The sequence below is a fragment of the Esox lucius genome, chromosome 15 (assembly GCF_011004845.1).
Source record: "Esox lucius isolate fEsoLuc1 chromosome 15, fEsoLuc1.pri, whole genome shotgun sequence".
NCBI classification, from domain to species: Eukaryota; Metazoa; Chordata; class Actinopteri; order Esociformes; family Esocidae; genus Esox; species Esox lucius.
This window is the reverse complement of record NC_047583.1, coordinates 20,348,469-20,367,092: the sequence shown is the minus strand read 5'-3', so window position 1 is coordinate 20,367,092 and position 18,624 is coordinate 20,348,469. Positions and strand designations below refer to the sequence as shown.

At 38.9% G+C, this 18,624-nt stretch overlaps 2 protein-coding genes across 5 annotated transcripts; one reads left to right on the top strand and one right to left on the bottom strand.

Moving 5' to 3' along the window:
* Positions 1-55: 55 nt before the first annotated feature.
* afg1la (AFG1 like ATPase a) lies at positions 56-10,368 on the bottom strand. Of its 2 annotated transcripts, none has more exons than XM_010878539.4 (13): positions 10,221-10,368; positions 9,512-9,720; positions 9,338-9,389; positions 8,832-8,933; positions 8,590-8,720; positions 7,440-7,539; positions 7,283-7,341; positions 7,116-7,198; positions 6,847-6,917; positions 5,225-5,325; positions 4,928-5,068; positions 3,080-3,187; positions 56-1,162 (listed from the first exon to the last, which is right to left on the bottom strand). In XM_010878539.4, exons 1-13 carry the CDS (start codon positions 10,345-10,347, stop codon positions 1,037-1,039), a joined length of 1,410 nt encoding a protein of 469 aa, XP_010876841.1. In that variant the 5' UTR covers positions 10,348-10,368; the 3' UTR covers positions 56-1,036. The 2 variants fall into 2 exon arrangements, with proteins under 2 accessions (XP_010876841.1, XP_010876843.1); XM_010878541.3 differs by lacking the exon at positions 10,221-10,368 and adding an exon at positions 9,064-9,121 and having other exon boundaries at positions 9,512-9,542.
* scml4 (Scm polycomb group protein like 4) lies at positions 9,670-18,154 on the top strand. 3 transcript variants are annotated; one of them, XM_010878536.4, is made up of 8 exons: positions 9,670-9,889; positions 12,051-12,277; positions 12,728-12,857; positions 13,729-13,929; positions 14,341-14,502; positions 15,293-15,511; positions 15,719-15,864; positions 16,662-18,154. In XM_010878536.4, the coding sequence occupies exons 2-8, from the start codon at positions 12,056-12,058 to the stop codon at positions 16,785-16,787; spliced, it is 1,206 nt and encodes a 401-aa protein (XP_010876838.1). In that variant the 5' UTR covers positions 9,670-9,889; positions 12,051-12,055; the 3' UTR covers positions 16,788-18,154. The 3 variants fall into 3 exon arrangements, with proteins under 3 accessions (XP_010876838.1, XP_010876840.1, XP_010876839.1); XM_010878538.5 differs by lacking the exon at positions 9,670-9,889 and adding an exon at positions 10,940-11,088; XM_010878537.4 differs by lacking the exon at positions 9,670-9,889 and adding an exon at positions 11,434-11,612.
* The last annotated feature ends 470 nt before the right edge of the window (positions 18,155-18,624 follow it).

Sequence of the window (18,624 nt, the reverse complement as noted above, 5' to 3'; positions counted from 1 at the left end):
ACTGTATTGCATCATATTGAGAGATTGGACCATTTCAAGTAAAGGCAACATAGAATAATTGAACACAATGATGGTGTCATCATTTTATAGAATTACAAAAGTTACAAGGGTACATCTTGGCGTTTTAAATAATTACAATACTTACATAAAATCACTTGAACCCAAAATTAGAGTACTGCAGTCAAGATATTCTCATGTCAAACTCCAAAGTGGTGCCCCGTGGGAGAGGGCATGTCCTCCCCAATTTTAGAAGCAGATAAATTGGTCCCCCCCCCCCACAACAACACTTTGCAAACACCAACCCAATATAAAACTCACTCTGAAGCCCTTTGGTGCCCAATAGGCTGATTCGTTTTTTCTAGGACAGTCCTACTGTTTGTGCACGTTTCCATCGTTTTTTGTTGTTGAGCAGAACAAAGAGTGAAAAGAGAAGGCATAATAGCACTACCCAGACTGACTTCCATTAAACAAAGGCTGGTGTTGCAGGATGTTGCTTTTACCATCAGAAACAAGCAGCCTTATTAGACATCAATGATATTAACTACGGTACAAATCATCACATTTCAAATAAAATACAGTACATTACTTATTAAAACAAACAACCCTAACCATCAGCATATTTCAGTAAAATAAATTTAGCAATGAACCTTAAGAACCAAGGGTTCCATTTATATAAGAGGATTCCCTTAAATGTTTTTTTGAAAGTTTCTACTCCATGTGTACAGCACAGACAAAAACCACTAATACCAAAGGCTTACCATCATATTGTGTACAATAAGGTCAGTTTTGTAAAGTGCAACTGCAAAGTAAAATCTTAATGCACTGAATTCATACTTTCATAGTATAATAAATATATTTGTTGAGTCCTTCTTGGAAGTGTATGTGCGTGTTTGACCACATTGCAGTATGACGCAGAATCACTGATCTACAAAATCGCCATACCCATTGTGTGACCAACATGATTTTACGCCTTGCCTTGTTCAAACTGATCCCGTCAAATGGTTCGTGCTGTAATGGTTGATGGGCAGTTGTACAGTTATGTGGCAGTGGTGCTCCTGTCCCCTTCCAGCCAGTACTCTTCAGTCTGCATCTCAGTGAGACGAGACAGTGTCCTCTGGAAAGCAAAGATCTCCTCAGCTCCACTGAAGATGGACAACTCATCCTAATCCAGGGACAAAACAGTAACATTATTAGTGTAAACTTAATAACAAACAATCCCATACAGTGGGGAGAACAAGTATTTGATAACCTGCAAAATCGGCAGTGTTTCCTACTTACAAAGCATGTTGAGGTCTGTTATTTATCATCATAGGTAAATCCAGAAAATCACATTGTATGATTTTTAAGTAATTAATTAGCATTTTATTGCATGACATAAGTATTTGATCACCTACCAACCAGTAAGAATTCCAGCTCTCACAGCCGTCCTGTTCTCCACTCATTTCCTGTATTAACTGAACCTGTTTGAATCGTTACCTGTATAAAAGACACCTGTCCACACACTCAATCAAACAGACTCCAACCTCTCCACAATGGCCAAGACCAGAGAGCTGTGTAAGGACATCAGGGATAAAATTGTAGACCTGCACAAGCCTGGGATGGGCTACAGGACAATAGGCAAGCAGCTTGGTGAGAAGGCAACAACTGTTGGCGCAATTATTAGAAAATGGAAGAAGTTCAAGATGACGGTCAATCTCCCTCGGTCTGGGGCTCCATGCAAGATCTCACCTCGTGGGGCATCAATGATCATGAGGAAGGTGAGGGATCAGCCCAGAACTACATGACAGGACCTGGTCAATGACCTGAAGAGAAGTGGGACCACAGTCTCAAAGAAAACCATTAGTAACACACTACGCCGCCATGGATTAAATTCCAGCAGCGCACGCAAGGTCCCCCTGCTCAAGCCAGCGCATGTCCAGGCCCGTCTGAAGTTTACCAGTGACCATCTGGATGATCCAGAGGAGTAATGGGAGAAGGTCATGTGGTCTGATGAGACAAAAATAGAGCTTTTTAGTCTAAACTCCACTCGCCGTGTTTGGAGGTAGAAGAAGGATGAGTACAACCCCAAGAACACCATCCCAACCGTGAAGCATGGAGGTGGAAACCTCATTCTTTGGGGATGCTTTTCTGCAAAGGGGACAGGACGACTGCACTGTATTGAGGGGAAGATGGATGGGGCCATGTATCGCGAGATCTTGGCCAACAACTTTCTTCCCTCAGTAAGAGCATGGAAGATGGGTTGTGGCTGGGTCTTCCAGCATGACAACGACCTGAAACATACAGCCAGGGCAACTAAGGAGTGGCTCTGTAAGAAGCATCTCAAGGTCCTGGAGTGGCCTAGCCAGTCTCCAGACCTGAACCCAATAGAAAATCTTTGAAAGGGTCTGGAGAAGGTCTGTATGGAGGAGTGGGCCAAAATCCTTGCTGCAGTGTGTGCAAACCTGGTCAAGAACTACAGGAAACATATGATCTCTGTAATTGCAAACAAAGGTTTCTGTACCAAATATTAAGTTCTACTTTTCTGATGTATCAAATACTTATGTCATGCAATAAAATGCAAATTAATTACTTAAATTAGACAATGTGATTTTCTGGATTTTTGTTTTAGATTCCGTCACTCACAGTTGAAGTACCTATGATAAAAATTACAGACCTCTACATGCTTTGTAAGTGGGAAAACCTGCAAAATCGGCAGTGTATCAAATACTTGTTCTCCCCACAGTAGATTATTGTATAAAATATACTTCACTAGTGGGATGAATCAAAAGTATCAACACTAGTAATGTTAATGACGACTTCTCGCAACTTTCTTTTACATATCGCTAATTATATGTACTTTTTACTAAAAATTAAAAGCTCTTAACATTGGGTAATATTAGTCACTTTAATAGGACAAATGCTGAAGACAACTATCAAATTAGTATTAAAGAGTCATTGAACAATGGTGAAGCATGCTTTTGTGTTAACGCATTAATTCTGGCAACTCACAGCCCAGCTCTGCTCTCTAGTCTACCCAAGGGAAAAAAGAAAAAAAAAAAATCAACAGAATGGTGTTGAAGTATTTGGTGGCAGTTTTTACTGTTTTTAGGTTAAGCTCATCCATGATTTCATGATGGTGGTGTTCGGAATTTCCGTCCTGCACAAAGATGTCATCCAGAGGTTGATCAGCCAGAATTACAACTCGGACCTGGAGGACGTACACAGAGACTGGTAGTTCTTAGCAACTCAGTAATAAAACAAGGGCATCTAATTTGGGCTGCATGATTTGTACGAAAGACATTTTATCTTTCTACAAAATACTGCAATTGTATATTGTAAAATTGTATTGCCTACATTAAGTTTAGACCCCTTCAATTTCTCCATATTTCATTGTTACAGACTTAGTTATATTGTTCATCAGTTTGATCCTATGTGCAAAATAGAGAGCAATGTAACCTTACATTTTGGTAAAATAGTTTGGGGAAAAAATTCTTAATGATTTTTCTTTCAAGTTCACCTGAATCATTAGGATTGAGGATAAAATAATAGCCTGTGTTTTTGTGGTATAAATAAGGTGTCACATTCAAAACTCTAATTTTCACCTAACAACATGGGAAAGGTCAGGAAAAGATTGTCGACCAACATAAATCAGACAATAGCTATAAAAAAACTAACAGCTACACACCAGTAATGCTGCATGGATCTATTCTCAGATCCCCTGCAATTAGCTTTTCCAATGTTATTTGAGAAGACTGCTATGAACTTGGCAAGGGCAGAATGCACAAAGTAATAGATGCCAATTACACATGTCAATATTGAAATTTGAATGTTATTTCAAATTGACTGAATGATTCATTGTGTAGTCTGACATCCTATTATGTCCAAAAACATGAGACCTGAAAGATATTTCACACCATAAAACCAAATGAACACAGACATTTTATTAAAATGAAAATGCCCTTAGTGCACAGGTGACACACTGCATCAACGGAGGGCCAACTGTTGGCTGGTTTTCACCTTTACATTGTACTTGATTAATTAGGTTACTAATTACTTGGGATCTACCCTCACCATACACCAGGCCCCAAGTGGAATCGGGTGTATGAGCTGTTTAAAAACAATTCTTAAACGATGTGAACTCATCTGCAGAAAAGAGCAGGACAAAATTGCAAAAACAAGGTGTGCAAAAAAAAATGACTGTAAACCCACTGTAATCCACGCAAAATGACTGTAAACCCACTGTAATCCACGCAAAATGTGCATCCACTAGGTATTAGTAGTACACTTACAGTGGGGAGAACTAGTATTTGATAACCTGCAAAATCGGCAGGTTTTCCCATTTACAAAGCATGTAAGTAGGAAAACCTGCAATATCGGCAGTGTATCAAATACTTGTTCTTCCCACTGTACACAACCAAGGCATATACATTATCTGAGAAAGTATCCATTTGTTTTTACTTCATATAGATAGCAACAAGATCTTATTCATGGTGATTTGTCTGGATTTAAGCCTCAAATGTTGATTTCAGCCAGAAGTTGTGAAAGTGCTGCTTACAAGCCAAAAGTCCCTGCTTTTTTTGTGTACTACATCAACCAATTGTGCACTACATTACCATTTCTTATTGTATATTAAGAACCAAGATGTGTAATGTTACACATTTGGTGTGCTATTTAGATGGATACCAAATAAGAGCTAAAACAGGATTTTTAGCCACTAATCAGAATACCGAAAGCATGAACATGACCAATGCTAATCACATAACCTCAGCATTACGTATAAAAAGCACACCAATTTCAAAGGTGCTGTCTCAAAAAACATATTTGGATATTGGAAAAACAGTGAGTGTTTCCTGCTTAAACAAACGATCCAGCCTGAAGCGTAGAAATCTCTCAGTTTTTCCTGCTTTGTATGATTATGCTTGTTTGTGCGTATTGTTTGAAATGTTACCTTGTGTTCATAGAAGGCATCTATGAGTGTAATCAAGCGTCTAGCTTGTGTCTTCTTGTTTAAATTAAGCAAGGGAATGTTCCGGATGAAGACAGTATCAAACTGCCTTGAGATTTCCAAGTAGTCACTGGCACCCAATGGCTAGAACACAAACATAAAATTTACATGCAGACATATCTAACAAGACTTGCAGTACAGGGAATACATATCTTAAGTATGTATATTAAATCCATGTGATCTGTGGAAATGCTCTCAACACAGCAAACCCAATCAAATGTATAGTCTGTGGTCACTTACTCTATCACACAACTCCTCAAACGTACAGTCTGCTATAGTTCCACAGGCTTTCATTAAAGTCACTTCCCTGGCTAGTAGTTTCAAAGTCCTTGGCCGTGTTACTAGAGAAAATAAGAGAAATCAGGTTCTGATAGATTTTGTAATACACTCAACATGAATACAACACTCAATATATTTTAAAGAATTTCATCAATATAAAATGTTTTGCTCATAGGGAGTAAATACACACAATATGGGTCATTCTCACAAAACTGACATTTGAGGAACACATTTGTAATTTTTCAACAAAGAACACATACTTGTTTGTTTGTACATACAGTATGTATTTTTTTGTTATCACATAATTGCATCCAACAGCCCAATGTTTTCTAAAATAGACACTGAAATTATAAAACAGTTTAATATGTTTTTGGGATAATTTAAATTGCAATTAAATGCTAACTATCCCAGAGGGAGAAGGCCTTAATTTGCAGGTGCCTGGCACACAGTGTGATAAAGGCAGCTCTAGATTATACATTGATTGTAACTATTCAAAAATATTTTTTACAGATACGTTGCTAGTGACCTTTAAAAGCATTACCGTAAGAGACATACGCACGGACTGTTTAAACATAAATACTGGGCCTTGCAATAGTATTAAGACCCCTGACCAATTTTCTAATTGCTCTAAAGTTAGAAATCATACATAAAAAATTTTTTTGGTCTGTTACATTACAAAATCAATTGAACAGTGATATTGGTTTTATGTTGGGAAATGTTTGGGAACAATTAAGAACTGAAATTTGTTGCTTGCATAAGCATTCAAACGCTGTACCGTGGAAGCTCCCAAATTGCCCTAAACAAGCACCGTTAAATTTTTCACTGTTGTACGTATTGTCACTCAGATCAACCTAAAAGTGTGAATGTTTCTAGGGCAGGCAGGTACAGGTAGTTTCAGAATGAAGATCATGCATTTTGTTGTACTAGAGTAGTTGGACATCGACAAAGAAAGAAAAGTTGTGTTCGAACCTGGCAAGTCAGTTCTTAGAACCCAAAGCTGCTGAGCCTGTAAATCAGGATGATTAACAAAATCAAATGGTTTGGTTATGATGTTCAGCTCTGAAACCAAACTCTACTCAAAATGGTGAGTTATAGGTTTGTTTACTAAGCATTCAAAACTGTAAGATAAAGAAAAAAACTATATAAACAATGTCACCTTATCAAAACTGATTTTGAGTGTCAGCATTTTAAAATAAAATATCAAAGAGAATTACAATTTAGTATATCATTTGTAATTCAGTAAAATTAGTCAGGGGTCCGAATAATTTTGCAAGGCATTATACCATGAAACAAGAAGTCTATATAATCTATAATTGACAAAAGTACAGCAAGATATTTAGTTTTAGTTTGTTTTCTTAGATTTTATAAAACATCAAATGAACTGGGGCAGATTTCTAAACATTAATTTGAGATATATACACAATTCAAGTAAAATGTTTTGAAGTAAATATTTGCAGATGTATAATTTTTTGGGGGGACAGAATTTACAACAGACATGTTTAAAATGGTTTAGTGAGAATCACCCAAATGGGGATAGCTCTTTCAATCCCTCTTCATCTCCCCAAGGATAATGAGCATCATACTGTCGTTCTGTTTGAAGGCCAGCTCGTCAAACATCTTGTCCAGTGTCGCGTCCGCATTAGGCTCACTTGAGCTGGGTTGAAAAGGGGTAACAGTAAAAAAATGTACAAACCACACTATTAAAAAACAAGTATATTAATCAAAACAAAAGACTTGAGAGAAATAATTGCAAGAGAACTACTACCCAACTAAAGCCAACCATAACCTAGTCAACAGAGTATTGAAATGCCTAAAATGGTTTTATCTGTAGTTGGCATCATGAGATCTTTACAGGAAATACAGTTTCCCAGCTGAGGGTCGGTTTCTCCTGCGATAGTCTATCCCGGAGTCCAGCCGAAGCACATGGCAATAGTTCTGCATGAGTGAAGAGACTACTGTAAGAAAACACATTTGCATGGTACAGTTTGTTGAACACCAATCAGAAATCGAGTTATTTACCTTCAACACAGCAATGAATGGCACAAAGTTCACCCTTTGTAGTCCATTCTTATACAAATCTAGACAGGAGGAATAGGTCTGATTAGACCAGTACAGATGATTCTCTAAGGATTGTGCTCAAAAAGCTATTTGGATTATGATGCAATGTTCTGTTCACCCTCAGGGGGCCGGTTGGATGTGGCCACTACAACAACACCGTTCTTAAAGAGGTTTTCAAACAGCTGTTTCAGGATCATGGCATCTGCAATGTCTGTCACCTGTGGAGTAAAGTTACAACAAATTAACTCATACACATGTGCCTGGTTATATTTCTCTTGCTTCCAAAACTGAAGAATTATGTATAGAACTGAAGGCTGCTTTTAAACCAGCATCCAAATGTAAATTATTTTTCCTGCCACTATACTGTATTTAAAATAATTACATAAAACATTTGGAAAACAGATCCCAAATACTTTTCTTCCCAGATAAGTCAATGTAGAACATTAAAAAAAATATATGTATAATAAATCAATTGACATTGCTTTTTCCACTTTTTCCACTAAAATGCAATCGCGAAACTTAATCTGACAACAGAGACGTCAGCATGCTATGTTATGTAGTGTAAAGTTACTTGCACAATAAAACATATTTCTTCTGGCGGGCCTGGAATCTCACGCTGTGTGTCTCATTTTCAGGGTGTCTGTTACACCTATGGCTTTCAAGACACTTCAGTATCAAGTAAGTGTCCTCACTGAGATTTTTATGTTGGACAATTGGTTGCTGTAAAACTTTTTTGCCTGGCATCCAGAATTAAGGAGCTTCATTAGGGATATAATGTCATTCGATAGACTAGCCTCCAAGTTGTACATAGAGCTGCCTCACACTACAGAAACAGGACATGGGGTCCTGCTACTATGGGCCATCCCAGCTTACACAAGCTGAGGCTTGTGTAACGCTTCCTTCTAACTTAGAAAACATCTAGCAGTAGTTCTGTCCTCGCAAATTCTATCTAAATATAGAGATGTATTGCTGGTCTAGTACAGCTTTACCTTTGCATCTGAGCCATTGAGCTAAAAGAATTAACCTACTGCAAGCTTTTAGCTAAGGGAAAGTACTGTTACCTAAACCCCAACCACATGTTTTGATTGACATGGAAATTAACTGGGAAACAAACAATATTTTTCATCACATTGGCAGCAATTATGGATATCCCATCAAGAAAGAATAATACAATATACTACTTCAATAAATGTGTACAATAACAAAGTTTTTTGTACAAACCCAGTAGCTGTAAGTGATCAGTGACAGGAATCGCACTTGGCCTTTACCTGAAACTCATCAAAGCACAACAGACAGGCCTCTTCACTGATCTCCTCTGCTACTGGTGCAATTGGGTCATAGGCTTTAGCCATTCTCCCAGCTTTCCTCTTTGGCAGACTCTTTTTAAGGCGATGTATCCCTAAAGAAAATAAGTTAAAACAAACAAGGAAAGAATGAACCAACTACTCATAATTGACCATTTTAAGCATGATCAACAGTCTAGGAAATCATTTAGTGACACATAACTTACTATTATGTACATCTAACATGAAGCCATGGAAATGTACCCTCTTTTTCTTTTCTGTTTCCACATGCGAGTAGAACATGTCCATTACCATTGTTTTACCTGTCCCTAAAAATACACAACACATTAAAATGTTATTTAATCATTCAAAGTATGCAATGTGGTCAGCTGTATAATTATTTCACCCTTGTGCAGTCCATTGCCTGTTACCCGTGTGCGTTGCCTGGACATTGATTACCTATGTGTGGCCTGTTACTGGACATTGATTGCAGTTGTCTTATGCTCACACTGAAGTGCTAAGAAGTTAAATGTTAACACGACAATAAAAACATGAATTTAACCAGAATTTTCTATAAATCCCTGTGTTAAACATTTGTTGGTCTTTAATAAAAAAAATTGAAAGAAAACATGTCTATTGAAGTGGAGTATTATCCTGTTTTTGTTAGTAAAATATAAAACAAAATGCTATACAAAAGATTGCAACATAATTATTACACAGCCATCAAACTTACCTACATCACCATATATGTAGTAGCCTTTTGGAGGCTTCGGCTTAGAGAAAATCTGTAAGATAAGTTTTCATATATTACGAATATATTGTGAAATATTGTTTAGGGTCTAGTTGTATGTGTTAAGACACTCTTAAGAAATAAAATCAAATAATGTAGAGAGAATAGAGAAATTACCTTTGAAAATAGTGATGAAGACTGGTTGGTGTAACCTCGTAGGGTTTTGTGCATTTTATCCAGCGTCTTAACAACGGCTATTTGATGCGGGTCCTCTCGGAGAACCCCGTCCCATACCAAACTGTTGTAGTGCTCCAGCGGTCCGCTGTATGCTGCGGCGGCATTGCCATCTTCTGCAGCCGGCAGGGAGAGAGCATCCGCCGAGTAGCCTGAGCAATAGAGAAGATCACGGAATCATCGTTATATCCCGACGCTGTGGTAGATAACATAGCCTCCCGTGGTAATAAACGAACTTAGATCAGAGGAGAAGCAAACTGTCCAAAGCCGAAGAACGTTCAGGCAACTAATCGATATTCCATACTACTATCAAATCCAAAGGTACGTTGTGTTAGCACCGTAAAAATGCAGCTAGCTAGTTGGCTAACTAATAATGTAATTACAATAAATACTTTTTTTGTCTTAGTCCCCAGTCTATGTTGCTAGTAAACTTACTAGCCAGTCTGACAAAGCAGGACAGGAGTGAAGTTTGACAGCGGACATGGTTAACGTTAGCAAGTAAAGAAAACGTTAGCTTGCTATGCTAACAAGCTAACTAATTTAGCTGTCATTGTAGCCAGCTAACTCAGCTGTCAGCAATACTAGCTAGGTAAGGTTAGCCATTTCCAACAGCAGTCAATGTAGCTTTACACTCACATAAAACAATTCTCACCTCGTCTTGAAATTTCTTGCACACCGTTACATGTCCTTCTTGGTGAATAGCATTGCTCTTTCAGTAGTAAACGAATGATGGGTGCCACCAAGGGCGACATCTTTGACGACAACATGCAGGTCGCCATTTTGGCTTCAAATCCAACTTTATTGAAACAGGCTGAAATTAACAAAGCGATTCCTAAGTCTGCCAGGAGAGAGCACTATTAATAATTTACTACTATAAGCACCGCAGTTAATATGAATATAAAATAAAGTATCTTAACTACTTTATGCAAATTTTGCTGCAGTATAGTTTTTTTTTAATTCTTTGGCCGTGAGTGACATTTGCCGTGGGACTGATATAAATGGTATGGTAGCCGACCACTCTTAATTAGACACAATAATAGATAGACAATAATACATGTAACTCAGTATAGAAACTGTTCTGAGGTGACAATATGCTGAAAGGGCACATCGTATCTACGCATTGCCCACTCGAGTCTCAATATAACTAAATGACTTATTGTAACTAGCTGAGTATGTTTTCACTCGCAATATAACCAAATTACTTTTTGTAACTAGCTAAGTATGTATTCTATTCTATACTAATACATCCCTTCATTTAGAGACCGATTATTAAGTAGCAAAACGTGGGAGATGAAGCAGCCAGGGTGTTACACTTGCTTGTTGCCATGCCAACAAGAGAACGTTCCCCAGCACCAGCAGACACACACACCCATCACTATTACAGTGGAGTCCGCCTTTCTGGAGATCCTGCTTTGCGGTGCGGTTCAGGACATTTAGAAGCAGGCAAATATACGCAAACAGGACAGAGATTAAATTGGAAAACTGCAAAGGAGTATACTCTCCCATCATTCATTCTAATGGTGTGTGCCTATTGGCTATGTGTCTTCCTATTGTCTTTGTCTGCATGGAGGAAGGATAAAGCATGCAGCATGCTACTGCTATATTCTGACCACAAATCATTTAGCAACGCCTCTGTATAGTCTTCTGTTCAATAGATTAGACGTTGTTTTTTCATCGGGAGGCTGGCACTTCAGGTTGCTGCTTTTTAAGGTTAGGGTGAGCGCTGTCATCGCAATGGTAATTCGTGTTTAGCCATGATAAAGTCAATTTTCCCCTCCCTCCGTACCTCCCTTTGCCACCGCTGAATGCATTAATGTAATGAGATGTCTGCAGCCAGCCAGTGTGCCGTGCAGCGGCAGTAGCAAAAAAAACGAGAGGAGCAAAGAGCTACACATACGGCACAGCCGCTAGAGGCAAGATGGCTTTCACAGCCTGCTGAGGGAGTGTGCGGAGCTTAGAACCTTCTCCCGCTAATCTGGGAACTAACAGGAATCTGAGAAGGGAAACGCTTGATTTTCAAGCGTTCTAGAACAGAGAAGATCAGGTAATGGATGCTCTGGTACACAGACAGGAAGGCAAAATGTGGAATAGGAGGAACTGGATGGTAGAGCCGTTCCATCAGGAGGAGCTTGCTGTATGCATGGTTGGCTTTGTGTTGGCAGTTTTTTTTTTGTTTTTAACTCAATTTTCTGTAGCCGGCTGCGTTCCTGCCCTGGAGCAGAATGCTGGGCTGGCTCTCCTGTTTCTTGTTATGGTGGTTAATGTCCTGTGACAGCATTTTTTTCCACAGCAGCCTCAGTATAAGGCAACGCGATAGACTGTTAGGCAGCCTGCGCATGTTATAATTCTGTGAAGAAATAATGTTCTGCACGGTGTTGTGTGTGCAATGCACTAGCCGTGGTTTAGATTACAAGCCAAGCAATCTTCAATTATTATTTTATCTCCCTTTGTGTTTCATTCCTTCCTGTATGTCTCCCTCCAGCTCCAATGAGTGTACCTGCAGCAGCAGCACAGAAAGCAGACAGTAACAGTGAAATGCAGTCGCCTGCAGTGTCCCCCTCCTTCCTCCCCAGCCAGCCGGGAAAGATCCCTGGCAGGAAGAGGGGGAGACCCCCACTGCATCGCAAGATGGATTTTACAACCCGCTACCCCGAGTCCCTCCCTCCCCTGAAAGTGCCCAAGAAGAGGGGGAGAAAGCCTGGCTTCAAGGTCAGTGTCAGGGAGTATAGGGGATTGGGGTAAGGAGGGGAGGGGGTTTGTGAAGGATCTTTAAAAATGCATATGATGATGTACACAGGTCCATTTAAATTCTGTTTAAGCAGCTTAACATGAGTTACCCTTTGTTTACCAAGACACTGTTTGAATTAGAATTTTGATTGGCCACTGCTTATGACTACCAAAACATTTGCATGGTTGAAATGACTGGTAAGTATTGCAATAAAAAGTAGGGAAGAATTCTCAAAAAAAAAAATCTCATTTAAAATTGCTGTGTAAAAACTGTGAAGGGGCAGGGTATGTTGCTGTTGTGTGTCATACATTGCAAATTGAGAACCGTAGTCTTCTGATCTGCTGTTTCTACCTGAACGACTGTAATGACATTTAATTGGTGTTAAAATAACCCAGTACATGCTGAGATCCAATGCTTGTATGTCCCTGCAGCTGAAGCCAAGGATGGTGATGACTCCCCTGGCCATCTCTCCCCCCAGCAGCACCCCAGAACCAGATATGAGCTCCATCCCCCAGGACGCTGCGACCATCCCTCACTCTGCTACACCCCAGGTGCTCACAGGTAATGCTGTGTTCATAACATCTTGTAAATTCCTAAACAGTAGGATAGAACTGGTAATTACCAGTGGAAAACGTCTGTCATCTCTCCCACATTTACTTTGACGTCACATACTATGGAAATTATTTTGACAGCAGCATTTTCAGCAATTAAAAATTCAACAGTAAGTATTCTTGTTTTTTGAACACTAATTACACTAATTCATGGGAACATAGTTGCTGTAATTCACGTCACTTTTAGCCACACAACTCTTTCCTCCCAGTTTACATGTAGTATTTTGGGAGATCTCCACTTGTTATTAAGTTAGCATTACTATCCCCACTCTCCAATGCTCCCCCTGGGAACTAGAGAGATTTATTTACCTGGCCCGGGACATGATGGCATTTGTATTACTGGTGTTAGCCAGGTACCCAGTTGAAAAACAAATGTTTTCACATACAAAAGTGATTGTTTTTTTAGAAACAGTTTATCTTTCCTCTCAATGAAAATGAGCTAAAACATACTGAATGAAAAAGAGATGTTTCTGGAAGTTGCACCATGCTGCCTTGTTGCCAAGCTAATTATAGGAAGTAGCTCCTCGCTCACCACTACCCTATGTGTAGAATAGCGCCACGGCTCAGCTTAATAGAACTCTCTAATCATCGGCCATTTACCACACCCCAGGTTCTCACAGGTAGCAGGAATTTGCTTCACTTTTCTGAAGTTTCCCCAAATAATGCTTAGTTAGAAACATTGGGGGTCATGAAAAGTTGCATCATTAATTAAATTGTAATTAGTATCCTGTTAATTATAAACAATAGCTGTTAGGTTTGATTCAGGAATGAAAGCAATTATATCTTTGCTGTCTTTGTCGCTACCGCTGTATCTCCTGCAGTGTGTATCTACATCAACAAGCAGGCCAACATGGGTCCCAACTTGGACAGGAAGAAGCTGCAGCAACTCCCGGATCACTTTGGTCCCGACAGGCCTTCTGTGGTGCTGCAGCAGGCGGTCCAGGGCTGCATCGACAGCGCCTTCCAGCAGAAAGCTGTGTTTACTCTACTCACGCAAGGCTATGGAGGGGAGAAAATATCAGGTGCGACACTGACCCACATACTGTCACGGATGTTTTATTTTTATTCATTTGATTTGTAGCAATGGCCCTAGGGGAAAATAACAGGAATCGACGCATTTAATAATGTGATGCAGTGACCGCGAGGCATCCGCATTTCCCAGAACTATTGTAAATGTCCATCTTTCAATGTCAGTGTGTAAAGTGCATTGGCCATCATCGGTAAATGTTGCTTGTATGTAGAGATTGGTTCCCCCCAGGGCAGTGCTGAGTGCAACAAGCTTTAATGGAATAAGAAATTAATAATGTGTCCAAGGGTGCGTCCCAAGCGGCCACTCGTTCCTTTGAGCACTATGGTTGACCCAGTGGAGTTCTGGAATAAGGCTTCAGCTGGGAGGCAGCCCAAGGTTAATCAAGTTTTTCTTTGATTTCCAGCCACCTTTGATGGGAAGCAGCACCTTCTCAGTCTACCTGTGGTCAACAGCATCGGATACGTGTTGCGCTTCCTCAAGAAGCTCTGTCGCAGCTTACACTGTGAAAACCTCTTCAGCGACCAACCAATTACCCAGCATAATAATGGCTCCTACCAATCAGAGGGTAATGCACTGTCATGCATTCAATAGGATTAAAAATAAAATATGGGGCAGTTGTGTGGGCAGATAAAACTCATTATACAGTCAGACAGATTGGAGAACACATCGGAATGGAACATAAACTATTCCTTCATACATAATATTTCCAGGTTTTTAACAGGATTTATGTCCAGAGACTGAAATGGCTAATGCAGAGTGAGGATTTTGTGGTCAATTAACCACTTCTTCATAATTTTGATGTATGCTTGTCTTGCTGGAATATAATCTTTGTGTTTTGAGTTGAAATTTATAGTTTTCCTTTTTGTGTAAAATATATACACGTGTTTTCATTTTATGCAGCCTTATTTGCTTATGATCTTAATCAAGGGTGCCAATCATTTTAGTTATTACATTTAAATTCTAATTCCTCTACCTTAACTTCATTCTCTCAGCATTATTGTGGGCTCAGTTCCCAATATCCTACTACATTACTTCAGTTTGCACATGACAGCACACAATGACATTTTGTAAATTACACATAATTGTGTGTTTTACTTGTGTAATCCATGGTAATCCATTATCCAAATCCTTGTTTTCCAAACCAAACAGCTGAGACGTCCTTACTATAAGGCTAACAAGAAAAGGCTCATGTTCTTCTGAAGTATAGCACAAAACATTTGTGCTTGTTTCTCTGAATTAGACAATAAAAGCACAGGAATCTAATTTTATATATTTCTTTCAGACTGCTTCCATCCCAAATTATTTAAAATAATGCAAATATGTTTTTCTTATGTAATCGCTTTCCTATTTCAAAGCTGAAACCTCAATGCCAGATGAGTACCTTCTGGACACATCTGACAAACGCTACTCCATGGACCCAGGTGAATCTGCCTTCAGTGCCATAAGCTCCTCCTACTCATCCAAACCATCCTATGGATTCCGCGCCTCACAGCAGTTCCCCAACGGCTCCTCCCCTTTGGGCATGTGTAGACAGACGTCTAGTCCGAATACCTTCCTGGAAGGGAACAGGATAGGTAAGAGACATAAAAGTTGACACCAGGGTTTCACGTGCTAACAGATTCACGTGCTAATTCCCCTCTGATTTTGTCAATCTTTCAGCCAGGCTTTCTGGGCATTTTGGGAACATTTGTTTTGTCCTAGAATCACAATACTCTAATTAAGTAAAACAGACCAGTATGGAAATGGTAATTCTGGACGTATCTGTCTGTTTTCTCATCCAGCATACAGCTCATCTCAGGACTCGCAGGAGTCTAAGCCGCCCTCCAGTAAGGACCCTTCTACCTGGAGTGTTGAAGACGTGGTCTGGTTCATCAGAGACGCTGACCCCCAGTCCCTGGGTCCTCATGTGGACGTCTTCAGGAAGCATGTAGGCAACCTCAGGGTTCACACCCAAGTCATTAATTCATCTTTCCTTGCATCCTTTCTTGCCTTCTCAAAATGCCTTAGAGGAGAAAATCAAGGTGAGGGACCATATAATTTCTCCCCCAGTAGGTGAGCAGATGGGGGTGAGATGATCATGGAAAGATAATTTGATATTGGATCTTTAACAATTCTTTAACCTTTTCTGAGCGTTCCAAGTTGGAAAGTTGTCTAAGGCTCTTCACTGAAGAGCAGTGGGCACCATTTGATTCCACCTTGTTTGATTCCAAGGTGTGTCACAGCCAGCTCTGACCGGGAATTCCAATGTGTGATGCACATTTTGTTCTACACCGCCCAGTTTAGCGAAGGTTAGAGCCTGTAAGCTGACTGAGGTTGAAAGCCATTTTTTTCTTGGACACATTGTTTCAGCTTGAATTCCTGGTAAATTGAGCTGTGTGATGAGATGCAGCATGCTTTGGCAGAATATGTATCGAAGGATGTCCTAATCTTTTCTTCTGAGCCTATTGGTAGTGGCGGAGACTAGAAATTGAATACCACAAAATTGGGAGTTAATGGGGTAAAGGTTGATTGACAAATTAATACAAACCAATATAAAACAAACAAAAAAAATTATATATATATATATATTTATATATATATTATATCTGGATTTGATGTTTTGTTTTCAATGTAGTCAATGATTCATGTGTATGATTCATTTACTGATGTAGATATAACCTCATTCATGTGTATGATTCATTCACTGATGGAGATATAACCTGAGCTTATGTTTCCTCCCCACAGGAGATAGACGGCAACGCATTGTTACTTCTAAAGAGTGACATGATCATGAAGTACCTAGGACTGAAGCTGGGGCCTGCCTTAAAGCTCTGCTATCACATTGACAAACTAAAACAAAACAAGTTCTGAATCGAAACACTTTTAAACTCTGTGAATCTGTGGGACCCGACTTTGTGTATCCGTTCCAAATGGCACCCCTTTTCTGTATATAGTTCTGGACTTTAGACATGATGTCAAGAAGGTTATCAAAAGTAGTACACTATATAGGAAATAGGATGCCATTTGGGACGTTGTATTTTACAGATTATTTTTCATTTTCAGATGTAGCTATAGAGACAACGTGATCAAGTAATTGTGGTCGAACACAATGTTTTTGGATATTCTTCTTGTTTTTCTGTTCAAACAAGGTTTTGGTTTATAAAGATTACAAATTGTTGAATGCATAACTGATATACACTGGCAGACAATACCTGGAAGAGGATACAGTGTCCCCATACATGTGTTTATGAAAGCACTTATGCACACTGGTTAAACATAGCATATACCAAGTCAATTGTATGATCTGCTGAGAAGTGTGAATTATTTGAGAAAAACTGTTATTTATACTTGGTCTTATAACAACATAAAGGCCCCACAAATGTGTAACAAATATACTGTACCATATTGTTTTTACTCTATACCCTTACCATGGTCACCTGAATGTGTCGTAGAGTTGAAGCTACAGAAACAGTTTCACATATGGTTTGGCGAGTTCTATACACATCTATGTAAACTCATATTGTGAATCATGTAATTAAAAACAGGTCGGTAAAGCCCATGTTAAACATTATGACACTTAATTTTTTTTTACACAAGATAATGTAAACTAAATGCAGAAAGACAAACTACTGCATATTGTTTTGCATATTGTTTTGATAAAATTGACAAGAATGTCATATTTGTGCTCAATTTATAGTTGAATATACCGGATTGTCCAACAATGATCATCTCTAGCCTCCTCACAACAGGAGTCATGATTTTGTGGGTATTTTCTATGTATTTACAGTATACATGTTTTATTACATTATCATTCTTGGAACATAGTTGGTAAGCAAGGGATAATAACATTTACATGCAAAAATGTTTAATGAATTACAGTATTGGGTTATGAGGCCATATAGCATTGCTTGTATATGCCAGTTTGGCAGTATGTGTACTTTTTAGTAACCTGTATATGTGAATGCTGCTGTAAAGATTACATGTAAGCCATGCCGCGTCAAACCAAGCTGGGACAAGGTGTTTTATTTAGAAAAGCATATTGGAAAGAGATACCGTAATTCAGAGTATGCCCGCTCTATGGATTAATTAATTTGTACTGGTGCTAAAAAGTTCTCAATGTATTAAATATCTCATGTTTGCTTTTGTGTTGTGAGATTTAAATGGAAAACACTTAATGTGTGTATTTAACCTGGCTGTGTATCCTATCTAAGTATTAAATTAAGAAAATATTAAGGAAACAAGGTCTGATTTGCAAAGTATCTTTCTTTGTTATTTTAACCATCTTTCAGAATTAAATCTTTACACAAATGTTTAAAAACATTTTCTTTTAACATGTTTGACCACATGGTGACACGATAATGTGTTCATTGAGATAGTTCTTTATTCCTGATTCAGAATTATAACATAGTATTTCGGTAGGCTATATTTCAAATAGGCAAAGTCCTTTCATTTTCACTCAGGGTATGACTTCACAGCCATTTGCATTGGAAATGACTTGGCTGTTGTATGTTAGGCTACATTTACAAACGTGCTACTGTAGACCAAGGCTATAGGCCTTACTGCAGTAGGCTCTACGAGGTCATTTAGTGGTATAATTTAATTAATATAACGATAATGTAGTGAGTGTTCAATTGTAAAGTATAGCCGTTTAAAAAAAGATGAAATCCCTCTGGTAAATTAAGTATTTATGCTGGACGTTCTCATTAAC

What these genes read in the sequence shown, in the direction of transcription:
- afg1la (XM_010878539.4), bottom strand. Translation starts at nt 10,347, where the DNA reads ATGGCGACCTGCATGTTGTCGTCAAAGATGTCGCCCTTGGTGGCACCC. An exon ending in ATGCCTTCTATGAACACAAG is followed by an intron (nt 3,188 to 4,927) that starts GTAACATTTCAA and finishes TACGTCCTCCAG; the next exon opens with GTCCGAGTTGTAATTCTGGC. An exon ending in ATGAGCTTAACCTAAAAACA is followed by an intron (nt 1,163 to 3,079) that starts GTAAAAACTGCC and finishes TCCCTGGATTAG; the next exon opens with GATGAGTTGTCCATCTTCAG.
- scml4 (XM_010878536.4), top strand. Translation starts at nt 12,056, where the DNA reads ATGAGTGTACCTGCAGCAGCAGCACAGAAAGCAGACAGTAACAGTGAA. An exon ending in TACACCCCAGGTGCTCACAG is followed by an intron (nt 12,858 to 13,728) that starts GTAATGCTGTGT and finishes TATCTCCTGCAG; the next exon opens with TGTGTATCTACATCAACAAG. An exon ending in CCTGGAAGGGAACAGGATAG is followed by an intron (nt 15,512 to 15,718) that starts GTAAGAGACATA and finishes TTTCTCATCCAG; the next exon opens with CATACAGCTCATCTCAGGAC.